A 25,468-nucleotide genomic window follows, 5' to 3' on the forward strand; every position below is an offset into this window, starting at 1 on the left:
ACTTTATGTCCTTGAAAGTGTCAGGTTAACTTAGTTGCCCACTCTTTGCATTATAGTCTGTTAAAAACAATGCTGCTAAGAAGTATAACTAAACATAATGTGGTTTTTTTTTCTCTTAGCAATGGTGCATGCTCCTAGAACATGTAAATTTACTTGAACTTTTGCATTTGAGTGCACCCTGCTGGTTTTCTCTATGCTAGAAAGAGGAAATTTTTCTTATCTAAATATTATATTCAGGTGGTTCAGTTTCTTCAGTCTGAATCTAGTGGCAAAAAGTAATTAAATATCTTTCACAGAAAGAAAACCTTTACAGAAAATTGTGGAACAGCCTGTTAGTCTCAGTTATGATTAGTCTAATTTCATATATATTACTGGGCATAAGGATTAACATGTTTTGACAAATTTTAACACATTATGTCTCATAATTAATTAAATCAGATCAGGCATATATGATACAGTCATTGAAGTATTGAGATTACTGAGTTAAACTGTACTCATTTTGAGAATGTTTAGATGTTATATAAAATGTAAAAGTTTTTTTTATATTAGAAGCACATTTTTCTTCTAATCAAACATCTTTAAATTCACATCTTACAGGCACAATATATATTTTTGCATCAATGTGTGTTGGATATGTTGACAAGCAAGGGAAGTAGTCAGCCCATATGTTTTGTAAATTATTCAGCACTGCAAAAGATGGACTCTCTGGATGCTATGGAAGGTAAGGAGATACAGATTGTCTCAAATTTTTTTTTTCATATCAGATACATTAACTTATCCAGACTAAGAAGCAGAAACAAATACTTTGACATGCATTTTTTGGCTTCAGAACTGTAAATTTCTAGCATTTTGCCACCCTTTAGTCTCCCTCGTGGTAATAGCCATTGCTCTAGCTTTCCACTTTTTTTTCCTGAAGGATCTTTTAAATTCACCAAAACAGTTGTCTGCCATTAATTACTATTTGTTTACGAGGTAGATTAATGTAACATATCTGTTTCTTTTGTAGGTGATGTGGAGCTTGAATGGGAAGAAACTACCATGTAAATACTAAGACTAAATATTAAAGAGAATGAGATTTTGAGAGTCAAAGTCATATTTTTATAAGCACAGGGGCCAAAGTGAACTCCCCTATTTTGATGATTAAAACAAACACAGATTATTGAAACAGCTTTTCTTCTATCAATGTGCCTTCATAAATATATTTAAGTATTTTATTCAGATAACTGAGCAATAATGATTCAGAGTACTTTTGCACAGACTGAACTTCTGATGTTATGTGAATATTGCATTCAGTATGTATTTAAACAGAATATGTGTTTGGATATATTCCTTTTTTCCAGTTATCTTTGTAAAAGAAGAAAAATGAGCCAAATAAGATGTAAAAATTTCATATTCCCATTGAAAAAACTTTGGTGTGAATTTGCTGTGTTCTTTATGTTTTGGTTTTAAGTAAAAGCTACAATTCCTCAAATCATTCTTGCTAGATTGGTTTCAATGTTTTCAGCTCTTGCAGATTAATTCCAATACCATCACAGTGGTCTTTACCTAAATGTGTGTTCTTGTGTCTTGATTTTTTTTTTCACAAATGGTAGCAGATCAGCTCATGATCCTGAACAGCTGAAGAATCACCTTCTGACATGGGGAGGATTATTCAACTTTTACACAGCACACAGTAGCTCTTCAGGGACACTTGGGGCTCTTTAAGCTATCTTATAATCAGCAGGTTTTTTTTTAAATGTGCAATGGTGATTGCATATGTTCAGTGCTGAAGAAGGTATTTTACATAGCTGCTGCTTTCTAAACCAGATAAAACAAAGTAAAACTATAAATTTATTATTTTTATAATGCGTGTTAGATTCACTTGAATAATAGAGTGTTTTATAGTTTCTTGAACATAACACTGCTCAGTATTTTGAAAGGTTACTCAAAATTTAATAACAATATATTTTATGACACAGTGTTGTCAAGTAAAGAAGTTGTTGCTCCTTTCTCAGGTTTGGAGAATCTCTGTAGACACTGTAAAGTATGGGAACTAATATTTTATCATTATCAGAAATAGATCTGAAACAGGAATGAGAGAAGCAGGAAGCGTTTATCTGAGAAGCAAAACAAAAACTGATAGAGTAGGAAGGCTACAGCAAGATAATTGAACTCTATGCCCTGGTTTCACATGGAAGGGACAGTATTCAATTGATATTCTTGCGGGGGAGGGTTGTTTGGTAGGATTTTCACTATGTAAAGAAATGTATCATTCTGAATAATACTAAAGCTGTGACCTTAATCTCAGATGCAAAACACAATAGCAAAGAGACTCTGGAGTTGCCATCATATATTCTGTTTAGACAGAAGAAATCCATAGCCTTGTTGAGTCATCAAGCTCAGGCAAGTCAGACAAACCTCTTCAGAACCTTGAAAGGTGTACGCGTGTGGGTATGTTTATGTGTGCACACTCTGAACAGAGTAGTAAATGAAGAAAGCTTTCCATCTCTTAACTGTAGCTGCCAGACAGAAAATACTATACATTAGGTAACCTGACATTTTTTTTGGTAAGTAAATGACAGCAGGTGTTTGATGTAGTTTTAAAAGCTGAGAAGGATGATGCAGTGAGGACCCTTTGTAATTTAGCAGAAAGTACCAAATATCTAAAATGAGTATCAAAAGACAGCGTTTAAGGAGATGGAAATAGTCTACAGAGATATTTTGGGAAATCTGTCTTTCAGGAAGACTGACGCTATTGTAAACATCACCTGTCAAGCTAAAAGGAAAACAATGCCTTTTAAAGTGGGATAGAGGGAGCAAGAGGTGATGTCCACAGCTGTTCTAGTCTCTGGCAAAGCATTCGGTACAGCTCTAGTTTCATTTGGTTTCTATGAAACATGTGTTCTTCATTTATTATACATGTACTTTAAAGTATTCTGACAAATTGCTTATAGGGACTTACAGATTTTTTTCATGATTTGTATTTGTACTTGGTAGCAGTGCATGCAGCACTGTGATAAATAGACATTATAGAGTCATAATCTTGTATAAACTTATATCCACAGTGGTGGAATATCTGTATGTGTGTCATTCCTCTTTCGATTGGAGGGAAAAGCTAAGAAGCCTCATGCAACTTACACATGAACTCCAGAAGTTCCAAATGCGCTTAAGTGTTTTCTTTTTTCTAAAACATTTAACGATGAAGATTCCTACATCCTCCTTTAGGGGACCTGCCTGTGGTCAAACACCACATTCGGTAGCATGCTTGTCTGACAACTTAGTACGATTCTGTAAAATGTGACTCTCTTCTTTAGAGGCAAAGTGAAAAACTGAAAAGTAATGAAAGTACTTGATTGTACAATTTGATGTAAACAATCTGATACGTGCTACCTTGACACATTTTGTATTGTCATTAGGGTAAAAGCCAATATTTAGCGTAAACTGGCCGCAACTCACAAGATACATGGTTAGGGAAAGAAGTATCTCCAAGGAATTCTCTGCAAGAACTGGTTTTCAGTATAAATACAGCAGTAGTTCACTGACCTTCTCATGTGCCTGCCAATTATTTACAGGGATAGGGGAGCATCTGTGTACCAGGAGATTCCTCAGATCTCTGTTCAGTCACGAAGAAAGAATTTCCACATAGTTTCTTGTCTTCTAGCCCTCCTTCCCTTATGCAATGCCACCAACAGTGGTTCTACTGACAGAACTGGAGAGCTGGAGGCAAGCAGAATTTGTCTAATTGCTATTTTAAGAAAAAATATATATATAAAGCAGCACTCTGTTTTAATTTTTAATGTCGCCATTCAATTTTCTACAGATTCTTGGCACTACTAATATAGCAAGAGTGTACTCTATCAAAATTAGAAACTGAATGAATAAGAACTGGAGAAGAATACACAAATTCTATAAGATTATTACAATTATGTTGAAATTAGGTCACACTGTATTAAATTATTCAGGCAATTTCTATAAAGACTGATATAACCCCATACATAGAAGAAATAGTCTTTATATATATATTTATAGCCAGATCTGTTGGACATCATTAGAAGAGGCTACTGTCAGTGTCCTCAAAAACTTACAAGAGTAATAGAAAGACAACAGAACATCATGTTCATGTTGAATTTAAAGCACTTTTTTATACTACTAAAAGAGTTGATAATAGTTGTGCATTCAAACTTGTGCTTTTATTGTATACCTGAAGTTATTCAGTGATTTAATTTCATAAGGTTAGTAAAAGATTATTAATGTTTATTAATCTTTGTGATACCTTCTGTGCACTGCTGCAATACAAAGTATGCTCATATGCAGCTACTAAGACAAGGCAGCAAAAAGCAATGAAACAGTCATATTTCATACTGAGGTAACATGACAGTGAGCTTTCCTGGTTGGATACAGAAATTACGAAGTCTCCTAGATGTGGACATGAATTTGCAGAGATTCAGGACACAAAGCCCTGGAATCTGTGGGCAGAAGAGATTTTTTCTGAAAATATTTTGACAGCACGTTAAAATAAAACTTGAAAAGTACCTGTTTCAGAGTATGTACTACATGTATATTAAGCATTACACAAGATCATTGTCTGTCCCTGGAAATAAAGAAACAATAAAAATACTCAGCTCCAAATTAATTCTTGTTTTAAGCACTACGAAAAGTATCCAGTTAGCTCTCTGTTTTAGGAGATATACATATAGTAATAATTAATTTGGGGTTGGTTTATAATTAAGCCTCATAGCTATTCAGTGTTGCAAAACCTGCAATGCGTGGAGTGCAGTGGACTGTAACTGGAAACCCTGACACATAGTGCTGGACCTATCTTTGTCAGTTTTGATTTTAAGGAAATGAGTCAGAGAAAATGTACTGAAAGGTGATCTACTGTTTCACCACTTTTCCGTGACTGTTGTGTCACCACCCTATGTATGGTGTTGAAAAGACAAGTCCTCCCAACGCTGTTCTCCATGTTTTCTTCTGTTTTCTAATGCTGTATTGCTTGTCTCTATGTGACTATATTAGAAGGAATTCAAATACTGCAGGCACAATGTACAGGCAGACATCATTCTCGGGTAAGGTGTGTAGCAATCTTACTTCAACCCTTCTGTCCTTCTCTTCCTCTTTGAGTTGATTTGCAGATGACATCATGGAATATCAGCTGCATTTTCACACTGGCTCTTGCCCAGAGTACATTTTCTGCCATCCTCTACGTGTGGCTGTGGTTACGAGGTATGAGACAAGTGCAAACCTACTTTTGTGCTGATCTCAGAGCTGAGCTGTCATATCAGTTGCATGTCTTTGCAGCATATGCATTGTATATAATTGTAAGGATAAACTGACTTCCTCTCCAAAGTTCCCCCTACTGCTATATAATAAATATAATTCTGGTATAAATTTTAGCACTGGTCATTATTCAGTGTCAGCTGAAGACAGCAAGATGGATCCATGTTTGATATTTTGCACGGTGATTCTCTTTTCCCCATAACTTTTCCCAAGATGCGTGCACACGAGCAGGGCTACGACCTTGTTGACATCATGGAGACGTGGTGGGGCGACTCGTACAACTAGAGCATCAACATGGAGGGGTATAGGCTTTTTAGAAAGGACAGGAAGGGGAGACGAGGAGGTGGATCGCTCTCTACGTCAGCAACTGGCTGGAGTGCATGGAGCTCCACCTGGGGATGGAAGAGGAGCTGACAGAGAGCTTATGGGTCAAGATTAAAGGACGGGGACGGACAGGCGATGTTACAGTGCGGGTCTGTTACAGGCCGCCTGGCCAGGAGGACACAGCAGATGAGGCACTTTATAGCCAGATAGGAGCAGCTTCACGGTCACAAGCCCTGGTCCTCATGGGGGACTTCAACCACCCTGACATCTGTTGGAGAGACAACACGGCAGGGCACAGGCAGTCCAGGAGGTTCCTGGAATGCGTGGATGGTAACTTCCTCCTGCAGGCGATAGAGGAACCAACAAGGAGGGGTGCCATGCTCAACCTTGTGCTCACCAACAGGGAGGGACTGGTGGGGGATGTGAAACTGAAGGACAGCCTTGGCTGCAGCGACCACGACATGGTGGAGTTCAAGATCCACGGGGCAGTGAGGAAACTACATGGCAAGCTCTCAGCCCTAGACTTCAAGAAGGCAGACTTTGGCCTCTTCAGGGACCTGATGGGCCAAGTGCCATGGGAGGCAGCCCTGGAGGGAAGAGGGGACCAGGATAGTTGGTCCACATTCAAGGAGCACCTCCTCCAAGCTCAGCAGAGGTGCATCCCGATGAAGAACAAGTCGGGCAAAAAGGCCAGGAGGCCTGCGTGGATGAGCAAGGAGCTCCTGGACCAACTGAAAGTGAAGAAGAAAGCCTTTAGAGGGTGGAAGCGGAGACAGGTAGCCTGGGAGGACTACAAAGAGGCTGTGAGAGTGGCCAGGGATTGGGGGAGGAAGGCTAAAGCCCTGATGTAATTGAATCTGGCCAGGGATATAAAAAGCAACAAGAAAAGCTTCTATAGGCATGTAGGGGACAAAAGAAAGTCCAAGGAGAATGTAGGCCCCCTCTGGAAGGAAACCAGTGTCCTGGTTACCCAAGACATAGAGAAGGCTGAGGTACTCAATGACTTTTTTGCCTCATTCTTCACTGATAAGGGCTCTTATGTCACCACCCAAGCTGTGGAAGGCATAAGCAGGGACTGTGAGGATGAAGAACCACCCACTGTACTCGAAGAGCAGGTTCGGGAACATCTGAGGAACTTGAAGGTGACAAGTCCATGGGACCTGATGAGATCCATCTGTGGGTCCTGAGGGAACTGGTGGATGAAGTTGCCAAGCCACTGGCCATCATATTTGAGAAGCCATGGCGGTCTGGTGAGGTCCCCGATGACTGGAAGAGAGGGAACATAACCCCAATTTTTAAAAAGGGGAACAAGGAGGACCCAGGCAACTACAGGCTGGTCAGCCTCACCTCTGTGCCTGGCGAGGTCATGGAGCAGATTCTCCTGGAAACCATGCTAAGGCACATGGAGAGCAAGGAGGTGGTTGGTGACAGCCAACATGGCTTCACCAAGGGCAGATCGTGCCTGACCAATTTGGTGGCCTTCTATGACGGGGTGACGGCATCGGTGGACAAGGGACGAGCAACGGATATCATCTACCTGGACTTGTGCAAAGCTTTTGACACTGTCCCGCACGACATCCTTCTCTCTAAACTAGAGAGGCATGGGTTTGATGGACGGACCACTCAGTGGATAAGGAGTTGGCTGGATGGCCGCACTCAGAGAGTGGTGGTCAACAGCTTGATGTCCAAGTGGAGACCGGTCACGAGTGGCATCCCTCAAGGGTCCATGTTGGGCCCGGCCCTGTTCAACATCTTTGTCGGCAACATGGACAGTGGGGTAGAGTGCACCCTCAGCAAGTTCACCAATGACACCAAGCTGCGTGGTGCCGTCGACACGCTGGAAGGGAGGGATGCCATCCAGAGGGACCTTGACAGGCTGGAGAGGTGGGCCTGTGCCAGCCTCATGAAGTTCAACCAGGCCAAGTGCAAGGTCCTGCACCTGGGTCATGGCAATCCCAGGCACAAATACAGACTGGGCGGAGAATGGGTGGAGAGCAGCCCTGAGGAGAAGGACTTGGGAGTGCTGGTGGACGAGAAGCTCAACATAAGCCGGCAATGTGCCCTTGCATCCCAGAAGGCCAACCGCATCCTGGGCTGCATCAAGAGGAGTGTGGCCAGCAGGCCAAGGGAGGTGATTCTCCCCCTCTACTCTGCCCTTGTGAGACCCCACCTGGAGTACTGCATCCAGTTCTGGAGCCCCCAACATAAGAAGGACATGGACCAGCTGGAGAAGGTCCAGAGGAGGGCCACAAAGATGATAAAAGGGCTGGAGCACCTTTCCTATGAGGACAGGCTGAGAGAGTTGGGGCTGTTCAGCCTGGAGAAGAGGAGGCTCTGGGGAGACCTGATAGCAGTCTTCCAGTACCTTAAGGGGGCCTACAAGAAAGATGGGAAGAGGCTGTTCAGTAGGGCCTGTTGTGATAGCACGAGGGGTAATGGTTTTAAAATAGAGGGAGGTAGATTTGGATTGGATATTACGAAAATTTTTTTTTACAATGTGAGTTGTAGAGCACTGGAACAGGTTGCCCAGAGAGGTGGTGAAAGCCCCATCCTGGAAATGTTCAAGGCCAGGCAGGATGAGGCTCTGAGCAACCTGATCTAGTTGGGGATGTCCCTGCTCCTTGCAGGAGGGTTGGACTAGATGACCTTTGAAGGTCCCTTTCAACTCAAACCATTCTATGATTCTATGATTCTATGCTGAACTAATTACTTATTTTAATTATTCTCACAGCTCACATATCGTGCAGACCCTTTCTCTATTTCCACTATATAAAGAAAACTGAAAAGCAATGGCTTTTCAGCACTGAATAACAATGTCTATGGTACATGTCACAGATCCCTCTTCAACCGGCAAAGTTTGGGATGAATTTGTGCCTCTATATTTCAGTTGAAAGACAACATTTAGAAGGTTTCTGTTATATTTGGATCACCTTACTGTGCTTGTTGATTGGTGTTACCAGGGTGATCTTTTCGTAGGATGACAGCTGCACCCAGCTACCCACTGTAATCATGAATAAACCATTCCAGTCAATAATGAGCCAAAGGAAGTTTTATAAGGCTGTGCCTAAAATATTTTGCAGGAGATGGAGTTCTGAATGATATAAAAAGAATACTTGCATACTGGAAACCTAATATACAACTAAAGCTCTACCATTCATAGTTGTGTTCCATGAAGCCTGCTGAGCAGGAAGTGTGTCCTAGAATGCACAGAGCATATTTGGGATAATGTAACACAACCTTTGAGCTGAGTACTGCAAGATACAGGGCACTTGCCATCCACGCAGGAACACACTTCAATAAGCTTTAGTGTAAAACATCCCTAGCTCACTTGAAAAAGACAAATACAGGAAACAGCTATTATGACAGCCAGTAACATCCTTTGTGATTCAAGTTAGTGCTAGGAATCAAAGGACTCTATTTAATTCTTTCACAAATCTTAAATATATAAACAAGTATTTTGACAAGGCAAGTGTAGAACATGGACAGACAGAGTATAGACAGAAAGAGAATTTTATTCCAGTAATGGAGGCATAAGCAGAAAACCCGTATGTCCCTCTCTCTCCCTCAGTCTGCTGTCTACATGTGCTCACCAGCTGGGGATAACTGCAGATAAATAAAGTTTATCAAGTTTTATTTTGATTAATGTATTGGTAATCTCTTTCTCAGATTCCAGCATATAACAGTTACAGAACTGTGCATTTTCATGTATCAGTCTTCTGTTGGGATTCACCATAGAGCTCTTTAACTGTTTTTCTAACAGAGTTCTATGAATTCTTTGTCAGTATGACAGAGACAATACACATGGTGTGACTCTGGGCTTGCATACTGTGCACAGAATTCTTAAATGAGCTTCAAGAACAGAATTACGGGCATGGGCAAGGAATTGGCCTGAGGAGGCTGGCTGCCTAGCATGTAATCTTACTCCATTTTGAGAACAGGATAGTTATCTGACAGGGCAGTATCCCAGCCAGAGAGTCCAGAAAATGTTCCCAAAGATGACCGACATTTGTATGTAGGATTTTAATCTGAACCTTTCTCTGCTAAGGATAAACAAGTTCATTGTCAGCAGCTTGTCTTTTCTGATTAGGACACTAAGAAGCAAAACTTCTCATTTAATTGGTAGTAATGCCTTAAACTTACAAAGACATACTGTCTTTTTCATGGGTCACATTTAAAGTTTTGACACATTTCTCTCCTTTGTATCTTTTTTTTTCTTTTTTGGAATGGGATATTTGTAATTATTAACTTTTTAATAGTTACAAGTTGTCTTAGGAAAATTCTGAGCTGTCCTGATAAAACAGCCATAAAGTGCTATAATAATGACCAAATTATTGCAATTCCTCAAAAATATGCCTACTTCTTGTGGGTTGGCCATTATTGTAAGAACATACCTACCAAATATACTGTACACTAAGAATGTGATAAATGCTCAGGAAGGCAGATACAATTATCACTTCTTGATTTTCACATTATATTTGCCCTTCCAATTCTTATCCTTTACTGGCACTCCTAAGAAGGTTTGGGGGCCATATCGGGTTGCTGGTTAATGGAGATTAATTGTGTCAGCTATACTAACTCTGTACAGCATTTAAGGAGACAAACATTCCTCTTCTGCATACTGGTCTGCTCTTTCTGAAACCAGAAGGGATCCCTGACATCACGACCAGAGCCAACTGGCAGTCAGAGAAAGATGGCACTGTGCTTGTGTGGGAGAAAATCTGTGCTTAGTTCCAAGTTTTCACAAACTTTGCATGTCTAAAACAAATCACTGAATTTCTGTGTATCTCAGCTCCCTAAGCCAAAAACAAATTAAAAAAAAAAAAGCCAGACATTTGCATTAAACTGTTTTTCTAACATTTATGTGTCTTATCTGTTTATATTTGGAAGCTCTGTGGGGAAACCAGTTTCTCCCAAAATGTCTTTGCACACCTCCTATCACAACTACGAATACAGTCAAAGTAATAAATTATTTCTCCTATCAATGTCATTCGAAAACAAACAAATGATCAGTAGATTGTCAAGGGCCCCTATGGACAGCATAGCAGGTAGTTGTCACAAAAGGCATCTTCTTTCTTATTAAGTCTTCGGGGAAAAAAATTTCTTGTTTCTGTGTCTGGAATAAGAGAAAAAAGACAAGAATTAACTTAAGATGCAAATATTTCTTCTAACCTATGATGACTAAGTTATGAGTTATGATATACCACATCCAGGCATGCATGCACAAGAAGATACTCAAGCTCTTGAAAGTAAAGGCACATCAAAATCAGTCAGGTCAGGTGTGACAAGCTTGCTTCAGGTTAGCAAAAAGAAGCATGGCATGGATTAACAGTCATGACCATTAAGTCTTGATCTACAGAAGTAATTGATTCTGATTTTAGAAAAAGAACTTGCAAGATGTCAGATTGAAGCTTTCCTTTTTTGAACATGCACTGGAACAAGTGGCAAGTTGCTCTAATAGATCTGTGAAATACTTTGGGCTGTTGTGTTATCTGGTTTTCCAAAACCAGGAAAAGTGTTCAACAGGGTCTTGTAAGGAGACTTTGTGAAATATAAAATTGCTACAACAGCTGAAAGAAGGAGAATGCTTCCATTGAGAGAAAACTAATGAACAAGTGTCAAAATGGACAGTTGGTGTCAATTCCAGAAGGATTTAAAACTTAGACATGCGCTTGAAGAAACCATGTTAGTAGAGCCAATATCTGTATGAAAAGAACTTTGTATTTAACAAAAAATCCATTGTGAACAACATGTTTGACACAGCATGTATTAAAATGCTTAGGAGAATAGTTTATTAATTAAATATAGAAGTACTATATTCCACTGATATTCAACATTATATAATGTGGTTTTCTTTTTCCTGAGAAAGAAATTCCAAACACAAGTCCGAGTTCAGTATTTTTATGAACTTGGGTAAAAAGTTAATCTTTCCAAAGAAGCAAATCTGTGAGAAAGCCCATATGATTTTATTTCTAAGAGATTACAAATCAAATGAAACAAGATTTTTCTATTGCTATTTCAAAATAATTCTTTATGATCTATATAGAATTTTCGCAGTCACATTTAGGAACTCAAGAGAGTATATAGCGTAGAAGAACTATATACAGTTCTTCTTAGAGGACTGCAGAAATAATTTTAGGCTTTATGTTTCAGCAGAGGCTAACCATGTGTTGCACACAGCTTACCCACAATTCAAATAAAGTTTCCATGCCAAAGAAATACCACATGACTGGCATTGATGGTCTCCTGGCGTTGCTGGGTAATCCAAACCCCTGACTCCGGGAGGAAGTGAGCCAGTGGAAGCTGTTGAGGCCAACATCATCAAAATAGCCCAGACACTCAGCCCAGTCCTGCTTCACAATGGAGCAGTGAGATCACAGGGCAATCAATGTCATCTCCTGCATGCGAGCCTTTCCAAATGTACGCTCTTCTCTTGCTTGTCTGGATGCTAGAAACACTTGTGGCTCTTGGGCACAGGAAGTTTTCAGTACATAGAGCAGATAAGTTACAATTCACTCTGTATTCCATGGAGCTCTTTTGTGTGTGAAGAGTTTTTGTTTGCTTTTTTTTTTTCTTTCTCCTTTGCCTGAAGGTCAAAGAGAGAGGTACTGAGAAAGGAGTAATGACATAGGAGTTGGCTTACGCTAGAGAATTTCAAGGACATTTAAGTGTTACAGTGCTTAACTCTTGGACATCCTGCTGTTCAGCAGAATCCTTGGCTGACAAGTAAGTGCCCAAACTCAGAGCATGTAGACAAACAGCCACTTAAGAAAGGCACTCTCAGAAATTATGATGAGACTTAGGAGACAGCAAGGACTAATAATGCAGACAAGAAGTGGCAAAGTGTACATGCCCACACAACTTTATGATTGTTGCATCTTCTTGTTAGGGAATCGTCTAATTATCATTTAGTTGTTGTCTACTTCAATTGGAATTGCCAATTCTGATTTCTCATTCTAAAAAGAATCCAGGAGTAAATCTCTAGGCTTGTATTTTAAGCACTCAAATAATACATAGGAGACACTGCTTTATTTTTATCCTTTGCTTGATTCAGAACAGGAAATCTGTTTATCCTTGTTTATCACATCTCAGGCAAATATGCTGATCCCTGGGCTGAGGCTGCCAAGGAATCACACGTGTGCTATATGTCTTGCTCCAGTAGTGCCACTTTGAAGAATATTCAAATATTCTTTAAGAAAGGGATGTAGCCTGAGGAGGGCAGGCTCTCACATGAAATGTGGAAGGCAGCTGTTCAGGCACCGAAGTCCAGCACTAAAAAAAATTATAGGAGCCTGGCTGGTTCTTCTCCCTTCTTGGACGAGCTCTGATATTTAGACTGCCTTTCTTTTTTCCATCCCTAATTCTCCTCAGTTATCCCAAACAAAGTAGAATTCTTTCTAAAAGGCAACAATGACAGCATAGCTTATAGCAAAATAAGGCAAAAAAAAAAAATCTTAGGAAATTCCATAGTCTGCCATATTTCACTTAAAAGCTACATCACTCCTGACAGAGTTTGACATAGCTGCTGCTCTGCAGCTAAGCCAGTCTGGTATTTTTCCTTCCATCAGGAGACTTACTTAAATCTGCCTTGTTATAACTAATTTCATGTATTTTTTTTTCTATCCAGATAATCACCAGCACTAATCGACTTTGTTCCTCTTTGCAGCAATTGTTTGCTTGGCCACTGCCAGCACTTCCTCTTGACTTTTCTGTTCTCTAGTCTATACCACGACATTCATTCAATATTTGCTTTGACAATGTTTCTAAGCCTCTCAGCATTCTTGTTAGCATTCTGTGTTTTCTCTAGTTGTACCAGTTATATTTGTTTTGAGATGCAGTGCAGTGCCTGGAATTCTGTGCAGGGCACAGAATTGCAGCTGAAGTCTTACCAGCCTAGAACACAATGGAAGGTCTACCTCATGTGCCTCCTTCCTATTTGGATCTTCTTGTAGGATGTATGGTTTTTTTTCTCAACAGCAGGATGTATGTTCATTTTATGATTCACTGTAACCATCATTTTCCTTTTCTAGAATTACCACCTACCTAGCTACTCAGTCCATATTACTGCAGTGATCTGGCTTGCCTAAGAGCTAATTTGTCCCCTGTCCTCATCAGATTAAAGACCATATTTCTGATTCATCACAACCAGTTTGAAATCTAAGCATGTCTTCCAACAAACTGATAATTCATACCATCTCTGTGATATCTGCAAACCTGATGAGCATATTCTCTATTCCATCATCCGAGCTATTTATTAAAATAGGAGTTCCCAGAGAAGAACCCTGGGAAGTCCCTCATGTGAGAGCTCTTCTTTGATGAGTTTCCAAGCAGTTGCATAACCATAGGAGTTTTATTTTCCTAGACTTCCTATCAGGATGACATGTGAAGTTGTATAAAAAAAACTTCATTAAAATCAAGTAAGTGACTTCTGCTTACCCTGTAACCACAAGAATTGTTATCCTGTTGTGGCAGGGCAATCAGTTGATTTGATACATCTTAGTCTTGAAGATTTTTTAATGGGAACAAGACTACTCCATGTTGGCATTATTCACCCCTTTGTATCCTTCCAGGTGCACGCAAATATTGTATCATTTTCCAGTATTTTCACAGAAACTTAAGTTGAACTACTCATCTACAAGTGCCTTTTTCCTTCTGTTTAAAATATGCATTACATTTGCCCACCTATACTCTTCTGCAATCTCACTCATCCTCCGCAAGTTCTCAAAGATCATGAAATGGCACTGAGACAAGTTCAGCGAGTTCTCTAAGTACACTGAGGCCAAACCAGTTTAAAAACGTAAGTTAATCTAATTATTTTACCTCTTTGTTTTCCTGGCCTGTCCTGACTTCTTCTCTTTTGTTACTAGTGCTAATAATTTTGTTTACCACTTAAATGCACTTCCTCTTTTAATTGTATTTTGAATTGACAGAGGCATTAAGCATAGCATCATCTGTTAATGGCTTTCTCTCTGTTAAGGCTCCCTTAGTTCTCTTGCTATTGCAATACATAATTAAAGTTTCTTCTTACTTTTGCTGTCTTTCGATAGGGATTTCTTGCTTTGTTCTTTGCCTTTGTGATTTTGTCCTAGCATGTCTATGTTATCCTTTCTTTCCCAGGCTTAGTTCTATCTTCATTTGTGATCCTGTCTTGTTCATGGCTGCTCTTACCCGTCTTTAGAACAGAATATTAGAATCATTTAGGCTGGAAAGGACCTGTGGAGATCATCTAGCACAAGGCCAATTTCAAAGTTTGATCAGGTTACTCAGGGCTTTGTTCTGTCAAGATCACCATTTATCTTGTGGTTTCACTAAGAGGTAGCTACAGTCTTATCAAGAAGAGTGACATTCTGGCAAGTCCTGAACTGCTACACAAAATGCCTCTGGCTAAGCTGTGTTCAAGGTCCAATCTAGAAAGTGTGTTCTAAGTACATCTCTTCTAGGTCCTGTCAATATGCCAGGCAGAGGCACATTAAAAACAATGCACCTAGATGCTCTGCTGTGCCAACAGTGAGGGATTTCTGCATACCTCCAGATGATTATGTTTAGATACCTACGGAAATTTACTGAAGAAAAACATGGCACATACACTTTTCAGATACCTCTAAGGTTTTGCAGCAAGGCCTGAAAATCTATGTTGTGCATTTATGCACCCAAAGAAGGGCACGGGCATTTAAGCCCCATGTGGAATTAGGCTCTTGATGGCATTACTGCTATTTGGCATGGGCTAACCTACACTTTTCCTGATGTCTCTGGGCAGCTCTGAGACCCTGATCGTGGTTAGTCCAAGAAGGATTATCTATCTAAGTTTTCTTTGTTGGCCTGTCCTTTGGGACCTGATCCTGCAAGCACTGTCAGATATAAGTAATTACAAAATGTACTTTGGGAGGTGAGACACTACTGAGATGTTCAGAAAGAGGTTAGGTGAATTCACGGGCAACATGTCCATAAACAGATACTAACAGAGGTCCCTGATTAGACAATTCTTGATACTGGGGAAGTCCAAAGGGAGAGGATGACCAGAAGGAGCCAGGTTCATATGCACTTTCTAAATAGTCAGAATATTCTGATAGATGGGCTGACCCAGCAGGGATTTTCTCACATATTCTATATTTCTTATATGTGGCTTATTTTTTTCCATTGTACTAAAAGTTAGAAGAGTCACTTACACTAATCCATTAACTACTGTAAGCTCATTGTGTCAAAGAACAAGTATGTGGATGATGGACATAGACCATATATAAAGCAGGTATGACAACTCTGATAGCTTTTGAAGGAAGCCACTTGCTTCAGCTCAACACTTTCTATCACGTATGAATTCTTGGGTCAAAAAAAAGGAGCATAAGGATGGCTGAGATTAACCCAATCTGTTCCTGCTAGAACTGCATTGCCTCAGGTACAACAGAGTTAAGATCAGAAAGACCTGAACTAAGATGCCATCTTGCTGAACTGATGTTAGTAAACCGGACAAGAAGTGCTATGCAGGACAATGAGAACTTGACAAGTCTTACCATGCAATCTCTTCAAGAATATCTGTAGTGCATTTCTGGTTGTCTTCACCATAGTTCTTGTTGGGATCAGCAGTGTGCAATGACAGCTTAAATGAAAAAGGTGTTGGTATAACTTGGACTCATCAGGCACAAATAAATTCAGTTGTCTGATCCTAGTAAGTTGCAAACGAATGATTGAGAATTCATGTTACCACTTCAGATATTTGTGATTAAAATAATCTCAAAGTATTTCAAATCAAAAGCTATGACAGTCAGAAAGCTAATTCCTTGCAAGGGCCTGGTACAGTTGATAAAACCATTCTAGATCATGTCTTACTAGGAAATTTGGGGGCTTTTGAGGAGTTACATTAAGTAGTTTGACTAATGCTAGTCCTATTCACAACTTTCTATGTACTGGTGTCAGTTTGAGTCACAGGCATGAGTGCTGGTCTGCACATGCATGCATGCAGCTCTTGAAGGTACTGAGTGTGACTAAGATGACTCAGTAACTTTTTTTCAGAAATAAAAACACAGTTACAATTTCTTACTAGATCACGTTGGTAAGGAAAAATAGTTTGATCACTTCAGGTATTTGTTCTATTGATCATCAAATTCTTCCTTGAATTTCAGTTCAGGGACACTGTAAGCACATATTTATCTTCTGTCAGAGAATGTCATACATCTCAAGAAAGTCACATTACTTTTTTTCCAGTCTCATATTTTCTCTTCTTATTTCAGATACATGACTTAACAAGCAGCTTAAAACTTCCCAAAAACACTCAGCAAGTTCACTGCTAAGTGAACCCAGTGTCAGGACATAATCACAGTACTGAACAGCTGGAATTCTGGAAAATAGTTTACGTGAAGTGTTACAAAATTCCTGGAACTATGAAAACATCAAATTTGAAATGCTTGACTGGGAAGTTCCCCAATGAGAGGTGATAATCTGAGCATCTGCAGACTCATTATTGTTTATAAACTGTTGCTGCTGCCTGTGTAAAATCAAATTCTGCAAAGACACATCCTCTACCAGGAAAGACAGCTAATTATAAGCAGCCATGGGGCACTGATTCTGCTTGAGTGTGCTCACACACTACCTTTCAGCTTTTGTAATGAATGATAGTACCACTTGTGTGATCACCTGGATAACTCCTTTTTCCATTAAATACTCAGGCCTAGCATCAGCTGACTCAAGACAAAAGGTGCATATATACAGTCTTTCTGTAAATTGACAGGACTTTTGGATCCAAATGGAGCAACACTGATGATCCAGAAACTTCAAAGGGCTCTCTTCTCCAAAAGCAATTTCAATTAATTAGTTATTAATTAGATGGCAGTCTTCACTACTGACAGTGATAGCTTGGATGCGGAATCCTAATTCTTTTGTAATAATGAAAAGTGATTTCCTTGGAAAGAACAGCAGAAAAAGTTTATCTATGTTTTCTCATAATGTCAGTTTATTTACCGTAATGATCTTGAAGGTTAGTAGATCATGCAGGATGGACTTTGCAGCTTGAAAAACACAAAAATAAAATGTTGAGTCTTCATGGACAATCAGCATCAGAGACAATTTCTGTCTTACGCATGTCGCTGCTAATGATCATTCTTGTAAACATTTCAGAGCTTTTATATTCTTCACTGTGTCCTTTCTCAATATGAAAAAGCTTCTTTATCTTGTTGTTAAATACTTGTTTGATGCTTGCAGATGAGAACATTTGTTAGGTGATTCTGTTTCATACTGTTGAGCGGGCTCAACTGACTTTGTAGGAACACCACCCAGAATCTTTACATTGATATTAAAAACAGTGATACTGTCCTCCACAGCCAAATCAGAAACCCTGATGATTTTGCATTGATCAGTGAATGTTAATGTGGTTGAGTTTTCAGTGTTTGCACCAATGGCTTTATCAGTGATGGTAGTTTTCCTGATTATCATGACCAATTCAGTTTGATTACTTCTTTTCCTGCAGTAGTTTCCAGATTGGTATTCACTTCTGACATGCAAGTTCTGTCTTGCATGTATTTTATTTAATTCAACAAATCTTGATTCCTCAAAGCAAGACATGGTTTACTGATGACAGCTATGTGAATGTAAGATAAAAGCAATCTCCAAACAGACTTGTACTCTGAAGACTGCCTCCCTGCTGCCATTACCTTGGCTTTTGAATTTGCAACTTGCTAATTAACATGGCTGCAAGTAACCAGTTCTGAAGGAAAAGAAAAATAAGGCGCAGTTACATGAACTGGTAAATGCCACGCTCTGAACTCATCTGGTTTTAACTTCTCCCTTTTCTTATACCATCCAGTTTCAGAAACCACCTGCAGACATTACTGAAAAGCTAGTGCTGTTCCACTAGGCTGTCCCAGGCTGAAGCATGTACCTCAGATGACACACAGTCAAATAACAGAATGACCTTCACAGCCTAAAACAGCTTTGCAGCTGTGCAACGGGTTCTGATAACAACATGATACAATATATGTTGGATCCAAGGTCATTATTGCTATTTAATACAGAGCAAATTTGTTTCCGGAAGCCTTTCTCTCAATGGCTTCTATTTCCCAAAAGCAGCAGCTATTTTCCTTTTGAAAACCCATGTAGATAAAATACCTGGGGATTCTGTATTAATATTTTCTCTAGTCCCAGGTGCGTTATACAGAATTTATTTTTTACTTTTGGAGGTGATACAGGCTGTCATGTTTGAGGGTGCACATCAGAGTAATTGAAAGGATTAGGAAGAATCTTCTGTTTAAGCCTCTTCAAAGCATTCTGTATCTTCCACTGGTCTTTCTCAGAAAATACAGATGACAGATTTGGTGGACAGCAGTGTGGCAAATAATTTCTTGCACCTTGCGCACTTCAGCCCTATATTTGATGGAAGATAAAACTTTAAGGACTTCTGAGGTATTTTCCAGGTGGAAAAATGACTAGGTGATCACCAGGAAGGGACAGAAGTACATTTGTCTTTCAATGATTAGAGGAAGCCAGCAGATGCAAGGAGACTGTAAATGATGCAAAAGGGCCCCAAAATACACCAAGTAGTGTACCAGTCCCATCCAAGTGGAGACAGTAAGAAGTTAGAATGAATAATGAAAACATTTGAAGATCAGTGTATTCTTAAAGGATAAAGAAAGGTAGATCTGTGAAAACATTTTTTTTTCTTGCTACAACACAGAGAGCGAGAGAAAATAGGAAGTATTGTTACGAATGAACATACAACCCCTCTTTCTTTTTTTTTTTTTTTTTTCCCCTGCATTAAAGCCCAGTAAAGCCCAAGGATTATGGATATACAGCAATCAAAAGACGTGAAAAGCTACACAGAGAAAGGAATCTGACTGATGCTTGGAAAGGGAATGGTCACATATCAGACTATCCAAAGTACATGTTGTGAACATTACATTCAAATCAGTCAGGAACGTATTTATGGAAGTTAAGATGGTGTACACATGCATTTCAAAGCTGAGACTGACTCAGCAAAGCTAATCATTGTACCTAAGGAAGAACTTGGAAAAGAACACTTAGGACAAAACAATTATCTCTGCTAAAGCAGAAAATGTGACAGGACAGCAAAATCAACGTTCTCTATTTACCATATACTGTAAAAAATTGATGGCATGTCACTCAAAGGATCTCAAGCAAGTCATAATAAAGTACATAATACAAGTTTTATTTGTTCAATTAAGAGCAACGTAAGATGTGGAAAGCAAGAGGTAAATGATGCATGGTGAACAAAACCTTGAAGTACAAATCATGTAAATTGTACAAGTACAAATCATGGAGAAATCAACACTTCTTCAAAATTATGACCTAAACTGATTGTCCACAGAGGCAGAAGAATACTGAAAACATAATGAACAAATTCTGAAATTATAGACAACAGAGAAAATATATAAAATCTTGTTAAGAACAGTGAATTCTATAGGGCTATGACACAACTGCATTGCTTCCAACATTGTAGTTACAATTTGGAAGCAGTAATATCTCAAGATATTCCCATTTCTGTTGTTTACGCATTTTAAATCCATATGTGCATGGAATAATTGAGGCTGAATTAATGCAGCACCAGGAAATAAGTCAAGACCATGTAATGCCTGTATTTGACTACAGCTTATTAACTTTAGCTTAATCATCCAATGCTATGTATCTATAATCAAACAGCTCATTAAACTGGCACGACTGTTTGTCAGAGAGCTTACACCAAGAAATCAAAAGAATATTTGGCAATGAATGATGAAGTAGTTGAATACAATTTAGGTATAAAAAGCGATCATTCGGCATAATCATTTCATGGTTCTGTGATGTGCTGTTTTAATCAATCTCTATGTTATTGCTGAGGAGGGAGCTGTCTACATTCATTACCTTCACTGTATCTTCACAGCTTCCTCTTCCAAGCCACTGTTGTCCCAGTTTTCCATGAAGATCCATGGCTCTGCAAAAATCTCTTGGGAGCCACAGAAAAGTAAGCTGTCATTTTTCTGCTGTCTTCAGCACTAAGCTCGCTTTATATCCATAGACAGCCGGGATGTGATTAGCCTGTGCTGGATGCAGAAACGAGCTCTCCACACAACCTTTCCTTTCTTTCACTTGCAGAATCAAAATGAATATTTATTTTCATTAGTAGCAGCAACTATGGTTTAACTATTGCCCTTTTGACAGAGATTAGATGTCACAGTCATGTTCTGAAATGACATAGTGTGAAAATGCACTCTATGCTTCCAACAGTGTAAACAGCCAAATAAGTACATGACTGTAAAAATGACCTGACCTTTTGTGTAATTACAAAAAAAACATGATGGCAAAAATACAATTATATAGCACATGGTGTGTCTTGTACTCGTGTCACATTTCATGTCCCCCATTTTTTGCCTAATCAAAAGTAGAAGATATCTGTCATTATTACTACTTTTCTTTCTGCAAGGAATTCCTGTTTGTGAATCTAGAACCATGGAAAATGCTGGTCCCAGCCAGCAACAGTGCAACAAGCCTCCAGTTTCTGATTGACACTCCCTCCTCCCCAGGAAAACGTCTTGTAGTAAAATAAATGTGTTTGTCCAGTGGTGACTATTTGTCACTGTAGACCCTGACACAGGCATTAAAGCATCTGCCATTTAGAACTGTGTCTCATAACTGCCCAACATGAGAGCTGTAATGAAATTCTACCTTACCATACTGAACTAGAGAAGTCTGTTTAGTTAGCAAGGTGGCACCTTTCAGATACTAACAGGACTGTAACTGATATGAACACTAAAGTCCATATCCAATCAAAGGAAAACAGCAATAATTTAGAACAGCTATACAGTCAAGGCCTCTGTGAATAAGATTTTTAAAATCTTCCCCTACAAAGATGGTAAAATTATATGAAGTTGTCTTTTTCGGATTTCTACCTTTCTAGCTTCCCAGCTCCAGAGCATGTACTATCATTCACTACTCTACTTGCCAAACTTGCATTTGAGGGATGGCTGCTCCCACATGCTTTAAAATTATCTGAAATGGCACATACTTTTACACAAGCACTGGCATGCACAGTACACACACTTCCTCTACTCAGTTCCTAAATCTCCAGTGAGAGTGCATGTGACAATATGGATATGCAAATATTATCATTTCCTGGGACAAGCAGAATTTGAATAGAGTCAAGTAAACAACAGAGTCTAGGTAAACAAAAGTCAGCTGACAGTCTAATAATATATATAAATGAAAATAAAGAATTAACACTTGTCCGTGTTACCTCCGCACACCTCTGTGAAATTCAGACATTTTAAGACAAGAAGAGATAACAAAGTTCAGCTAAGAAGTGCACCTACATACCACAAGCCATGAAGTTCCATAGGCTCTGTTCTAGCAGGAGGAGTTATGCTTCCACAAATGTCAGTGAAGTTTTGCTTAGATTTCCCACAGGTTTTTGTCAGCATAGGAAATGCTATGTCCACTGCCCAGACTTTCAAGAAAACTTATGGAAAGTCTCTAATCTCTGGTCACCAAACGTTTCTATAATAGTTGTAGATTCAGGGACAGATACATGTTCTTTACCAGGTTACCTGTCCTCTGTCTGCCAAATTTCCCTTACAGTTTCCACATCTCTCAGTCATTTCAAACATCTTTAAAAAGTAAAGATATCTCAATCCTTCCCATCTGCTTAAAATTCCCTTCTGAAGGGAAAGGAGAGATGAAGTGTCTCATCCCCCTTAGCTTTTGCAATCCGTGGCATGATATACTATTTCAGCTGCAACTCTCAGTGCAACAACACGTCAAGGTTTTCTCTACATTTTCCCAATGAACTATGACTATGAACAGTAGACAGTATAGGTGCATCAGGAGCAGATCTGCAGAAACTGGCAGTGCAGAAGACCTAGCACCCACTTCACATTTCTGAGTGCCTCCCAGCTTAGTTTCACTTGAACAGAACCCAGATGATACACTCTGAGAGCCCCCTGTGTCAAAAGTATCAAAAGTGCAGTAAGTGGGGGCTATTTTGAGATTCGCTCCACAAGGCATTCCTGACAAATTAAAATGAGAATCTAAACACATCCTGGGTGCATATTTCAGTGCATCTCTTGGCACATCAGGAGGAATGGCAGACAATTAACCCTTTAATAGTTTGACTGGTGTCCTAACCATATAACACACGTTACAACAAAACATGGATGTTAACGTACATCCCCAGACATGCCACCTACAGATACTTCAATATACTACCAAACTCAGGTGAGAAGATCATCTGAATGTGAATTGGAATTGATGGAGAGGACAGGAGTAAAAGCCTAGACTTTTCCTGTAGCAAACAGGTACTTTTAAGTGGTTGGCTTGAGACTATAATGAGGACAGTGTATCATTTTTTATCTGTTGAGAAATTAGATGAAAAGTGCTAAAATTTTAAAAGGAGATGTTCCTTTGAAAAAAAAAGGACATTAGAAATTCCACCAGAAAATACCTAGTTAAATGTTAGAGGAATTTCAGCAATTTGGTGAAACACAAGTTTTGAACAATGTCAACTGTTTGAAAAAGAAAAAAAAAAGGCAGAAGAATAGCATTGTGTATTAACAATAAAACATGTTGAACAGGAAAGTTTCTGCTGTTGAACATCAGTGTAAAAGGAAAAAAAAAGGAGAATGGGAATGAGAACAGAAAAATTTCCATATCTGAAGTGCAAATAAACTCCAAAAACCTTGGTATGCCCACTGCTGGGCCTATGTTGATAACCTGTACTTCAGAAATCTGCAAGAAGCAACTGAAGAACCATTACCTGGTAGCCAAGGTATCCAACCATCTCTCAAATCAAGGAGGACATTGTACAAGTAGAACAGGCTGAAAATTTCATCTTCACCTAGGTGCCCTTTCAGAGTGCCAAATAGGAGTGGGTATGCCTGATCCCCACTGAATACCGATGTCACTGCAAAGAAGTGTCGAAGAGATCAAAGATTAAAAATACACAATTCCCTGTGGCTGGAAGAATCTTGAAGAGAGTTAAGGAGAAAAAGGTATTTGGAGTGGTATGTAGTGCTATGTGTGTCCTAAATGACAAAATACTTCTCTATAATTCTGCATTGAACTTCCACTTGCATCATAAGGTGTCAAGAGTGACCTGAGCAGTTACAGGCTCATCATTCAACTACAATTACATATAAAAGTTTATGTGGAAAAGTTAACTTGGAGGAATCTAAATTCTGGAGATCAGCTGTGACTTAAAATGCAGTGTATATTTCTTGGATTTGAGTCATCCTGACCACTTACTGAACTTACCACTCATTGACTTACTGAAATACTTCTTTGGTAGCATAATTGATCTTGTAGACCATATTTTACTTGTGTAAATATACTGAAAGTACATTTCCAGTAGAGTACCACACTGTTCTGGTGAAAGCAGTAACTGAATACAGAACTGGCTTCACAGACTGAGAGTGAGTTTTTCTGTAAGGGGCTATCAAGCCAACTGAAGTTACAAATGGAGTTCAGCACTGATCCCCCTTCCAATTCTATGTCCAGTTGTTCACATGTTTTCACTTCCCCTTACATCTTTGTGCTTGTATCTAACATGATCTGGAATGCAAGGCATGAAGAGAAAAAAGAACAGCACCAACTTTTGAATCTTGATCCACTTTTGTAATGGAGAATACCATTGAGGACATTCTGTTCAAATGTGCTAGGGTTGTTTGCTAGCTGTGTTATGCTCACCAAGGAGCTGGAATGGGAGATGCAGTGTGATGGCTACAGCAAAATTCAAGTTGCTCACGTTATGGGGGAATTGGCCAACTACATTCAAATCAAAATTCAGTTACCATTGATAGTTTTGCTCAAGAAAGGGCTAACTATGCTTTGCCCACTTTACTGTGAGGAACCAAATCTGTTTACTCTAGCACTAAGTGCTGGAAAGAAAGAACTTACTCTGTTTCCTGTTTAAAAAAAAAAAAAAAAATCTGTTGACAGCAGAAAGAGCATCTGGCTCCTAAACTTCCAGTTTCCCAACTCCCAAAGTCCAGTTAAAACTCCTGAAAAGAAAACAACAACAATTTGGTAATGATATTTCTCCCTTAAACTGTTTTCATTTGCGCACCTCACCAGCAGACTGATCTCGTCTTTGTCTTGTCCAAACATTCCCAGAGCAGTAGTGAAGAAACTAAAGATTAAAATAAAAAACCGACTGTCATAAATGTGAAAATGTTTTAAATAATCGGCAAACATATTCTTTTATATTTAAAAAATCACTAATGGTATGGGACAAACTTCCCTGTGGGACCCCAAAGCATGTAATGTCGAGGGTGGGTCCTACCTGAACAGTCAGCAAATTAAATGAGGAACACAAGGGATGGCTAAAGGTCAACATTGTATCCCTTTTTAAGGGTAGAAAACAAAATTACAGGGAAATTAAGTGACTGGTCAAAGGTCAAACAGAAAGCAAGTTGCAGAGCATGGAAACTGAGAAACTGCGCCTTATGCCCAGCTCCTTAACAGCAAGACTACCCTTTCCTTAATCCAAAGATGAAAAAAAAACCCTCAGTGCTGGCATATTAATATCAAAATCAGTTTCCCTGAGAACAGTCTGAATTTCTCTGTCTCATCCAAAACTATATATTGTTCCGTCTTACTAAAGCAGAAATTAGATCCATTCCAACAGCATTGATTTGGTAAAAACAAAATCAGAACTACTCTTAAAGATTTTTGGACTCTGAAAAATTGGTTTGCAATCAGTTTTGGAGAAACAGTCCAATCAATGCTCAATTTCATTGTCACTTTTGAGAAGCAGACAAAAATGTCACGGTTCCCTTTAGAAAGAAGGGAAGTTAGAAGCCATCTTTGAAAGATACTGTGGTATTCCAGGAGCGTCATCTACTCTTCATATATTATTTTAAGTTCTACGAACAAGCATACACATTTATGTGTGTACACACATGTGTACACACATAGAAAT

General features: G+C 39.2%; 1 protein-coding gene across 1 annotated transcript in view; it reads left to right on the forward strand.

Moving 5' to 3' along the window:
* The window catches only part of PTPRQ (protein tyrosine phosphatase receptor type Q), a 138,599-nt gene extending 137,555 nt beyond the window's left edge, over positions 1 to 1,044 (forward strand). Inside the window, exons 62-63 of the mRNA XM_086740047.1 lie at positions 598 to 721; positions 1,007 to 1,044. Coding sequence (XP_086596173.1) covers positions 598 to 721; positions 1,007 to 1,044 — 162 coding nt within the window. The remainder of the gene's footprint in view (positions 1 to 597; positions 722 to 1,006) is intronic.
* The last annotated feature ends 24,424 nt before the right edge of the window (positions 1,045 to 25,468 follow it).

This window comes from Chlamydotis macqueenii, chromosome 1 (genome assembly GCF_036417535.1).
Source record: "Chlamydotis macqueenii isolate bChlMac1 chromosome 1, bChlMac1.mat, whole genome shotgun sequence".
Lineage (NCBI taxonomy): Eukaryota > Metazoa > Chordata > Aves > Otidiformes > Otididae > Chlamydotis > Chlamydotis macqueenii.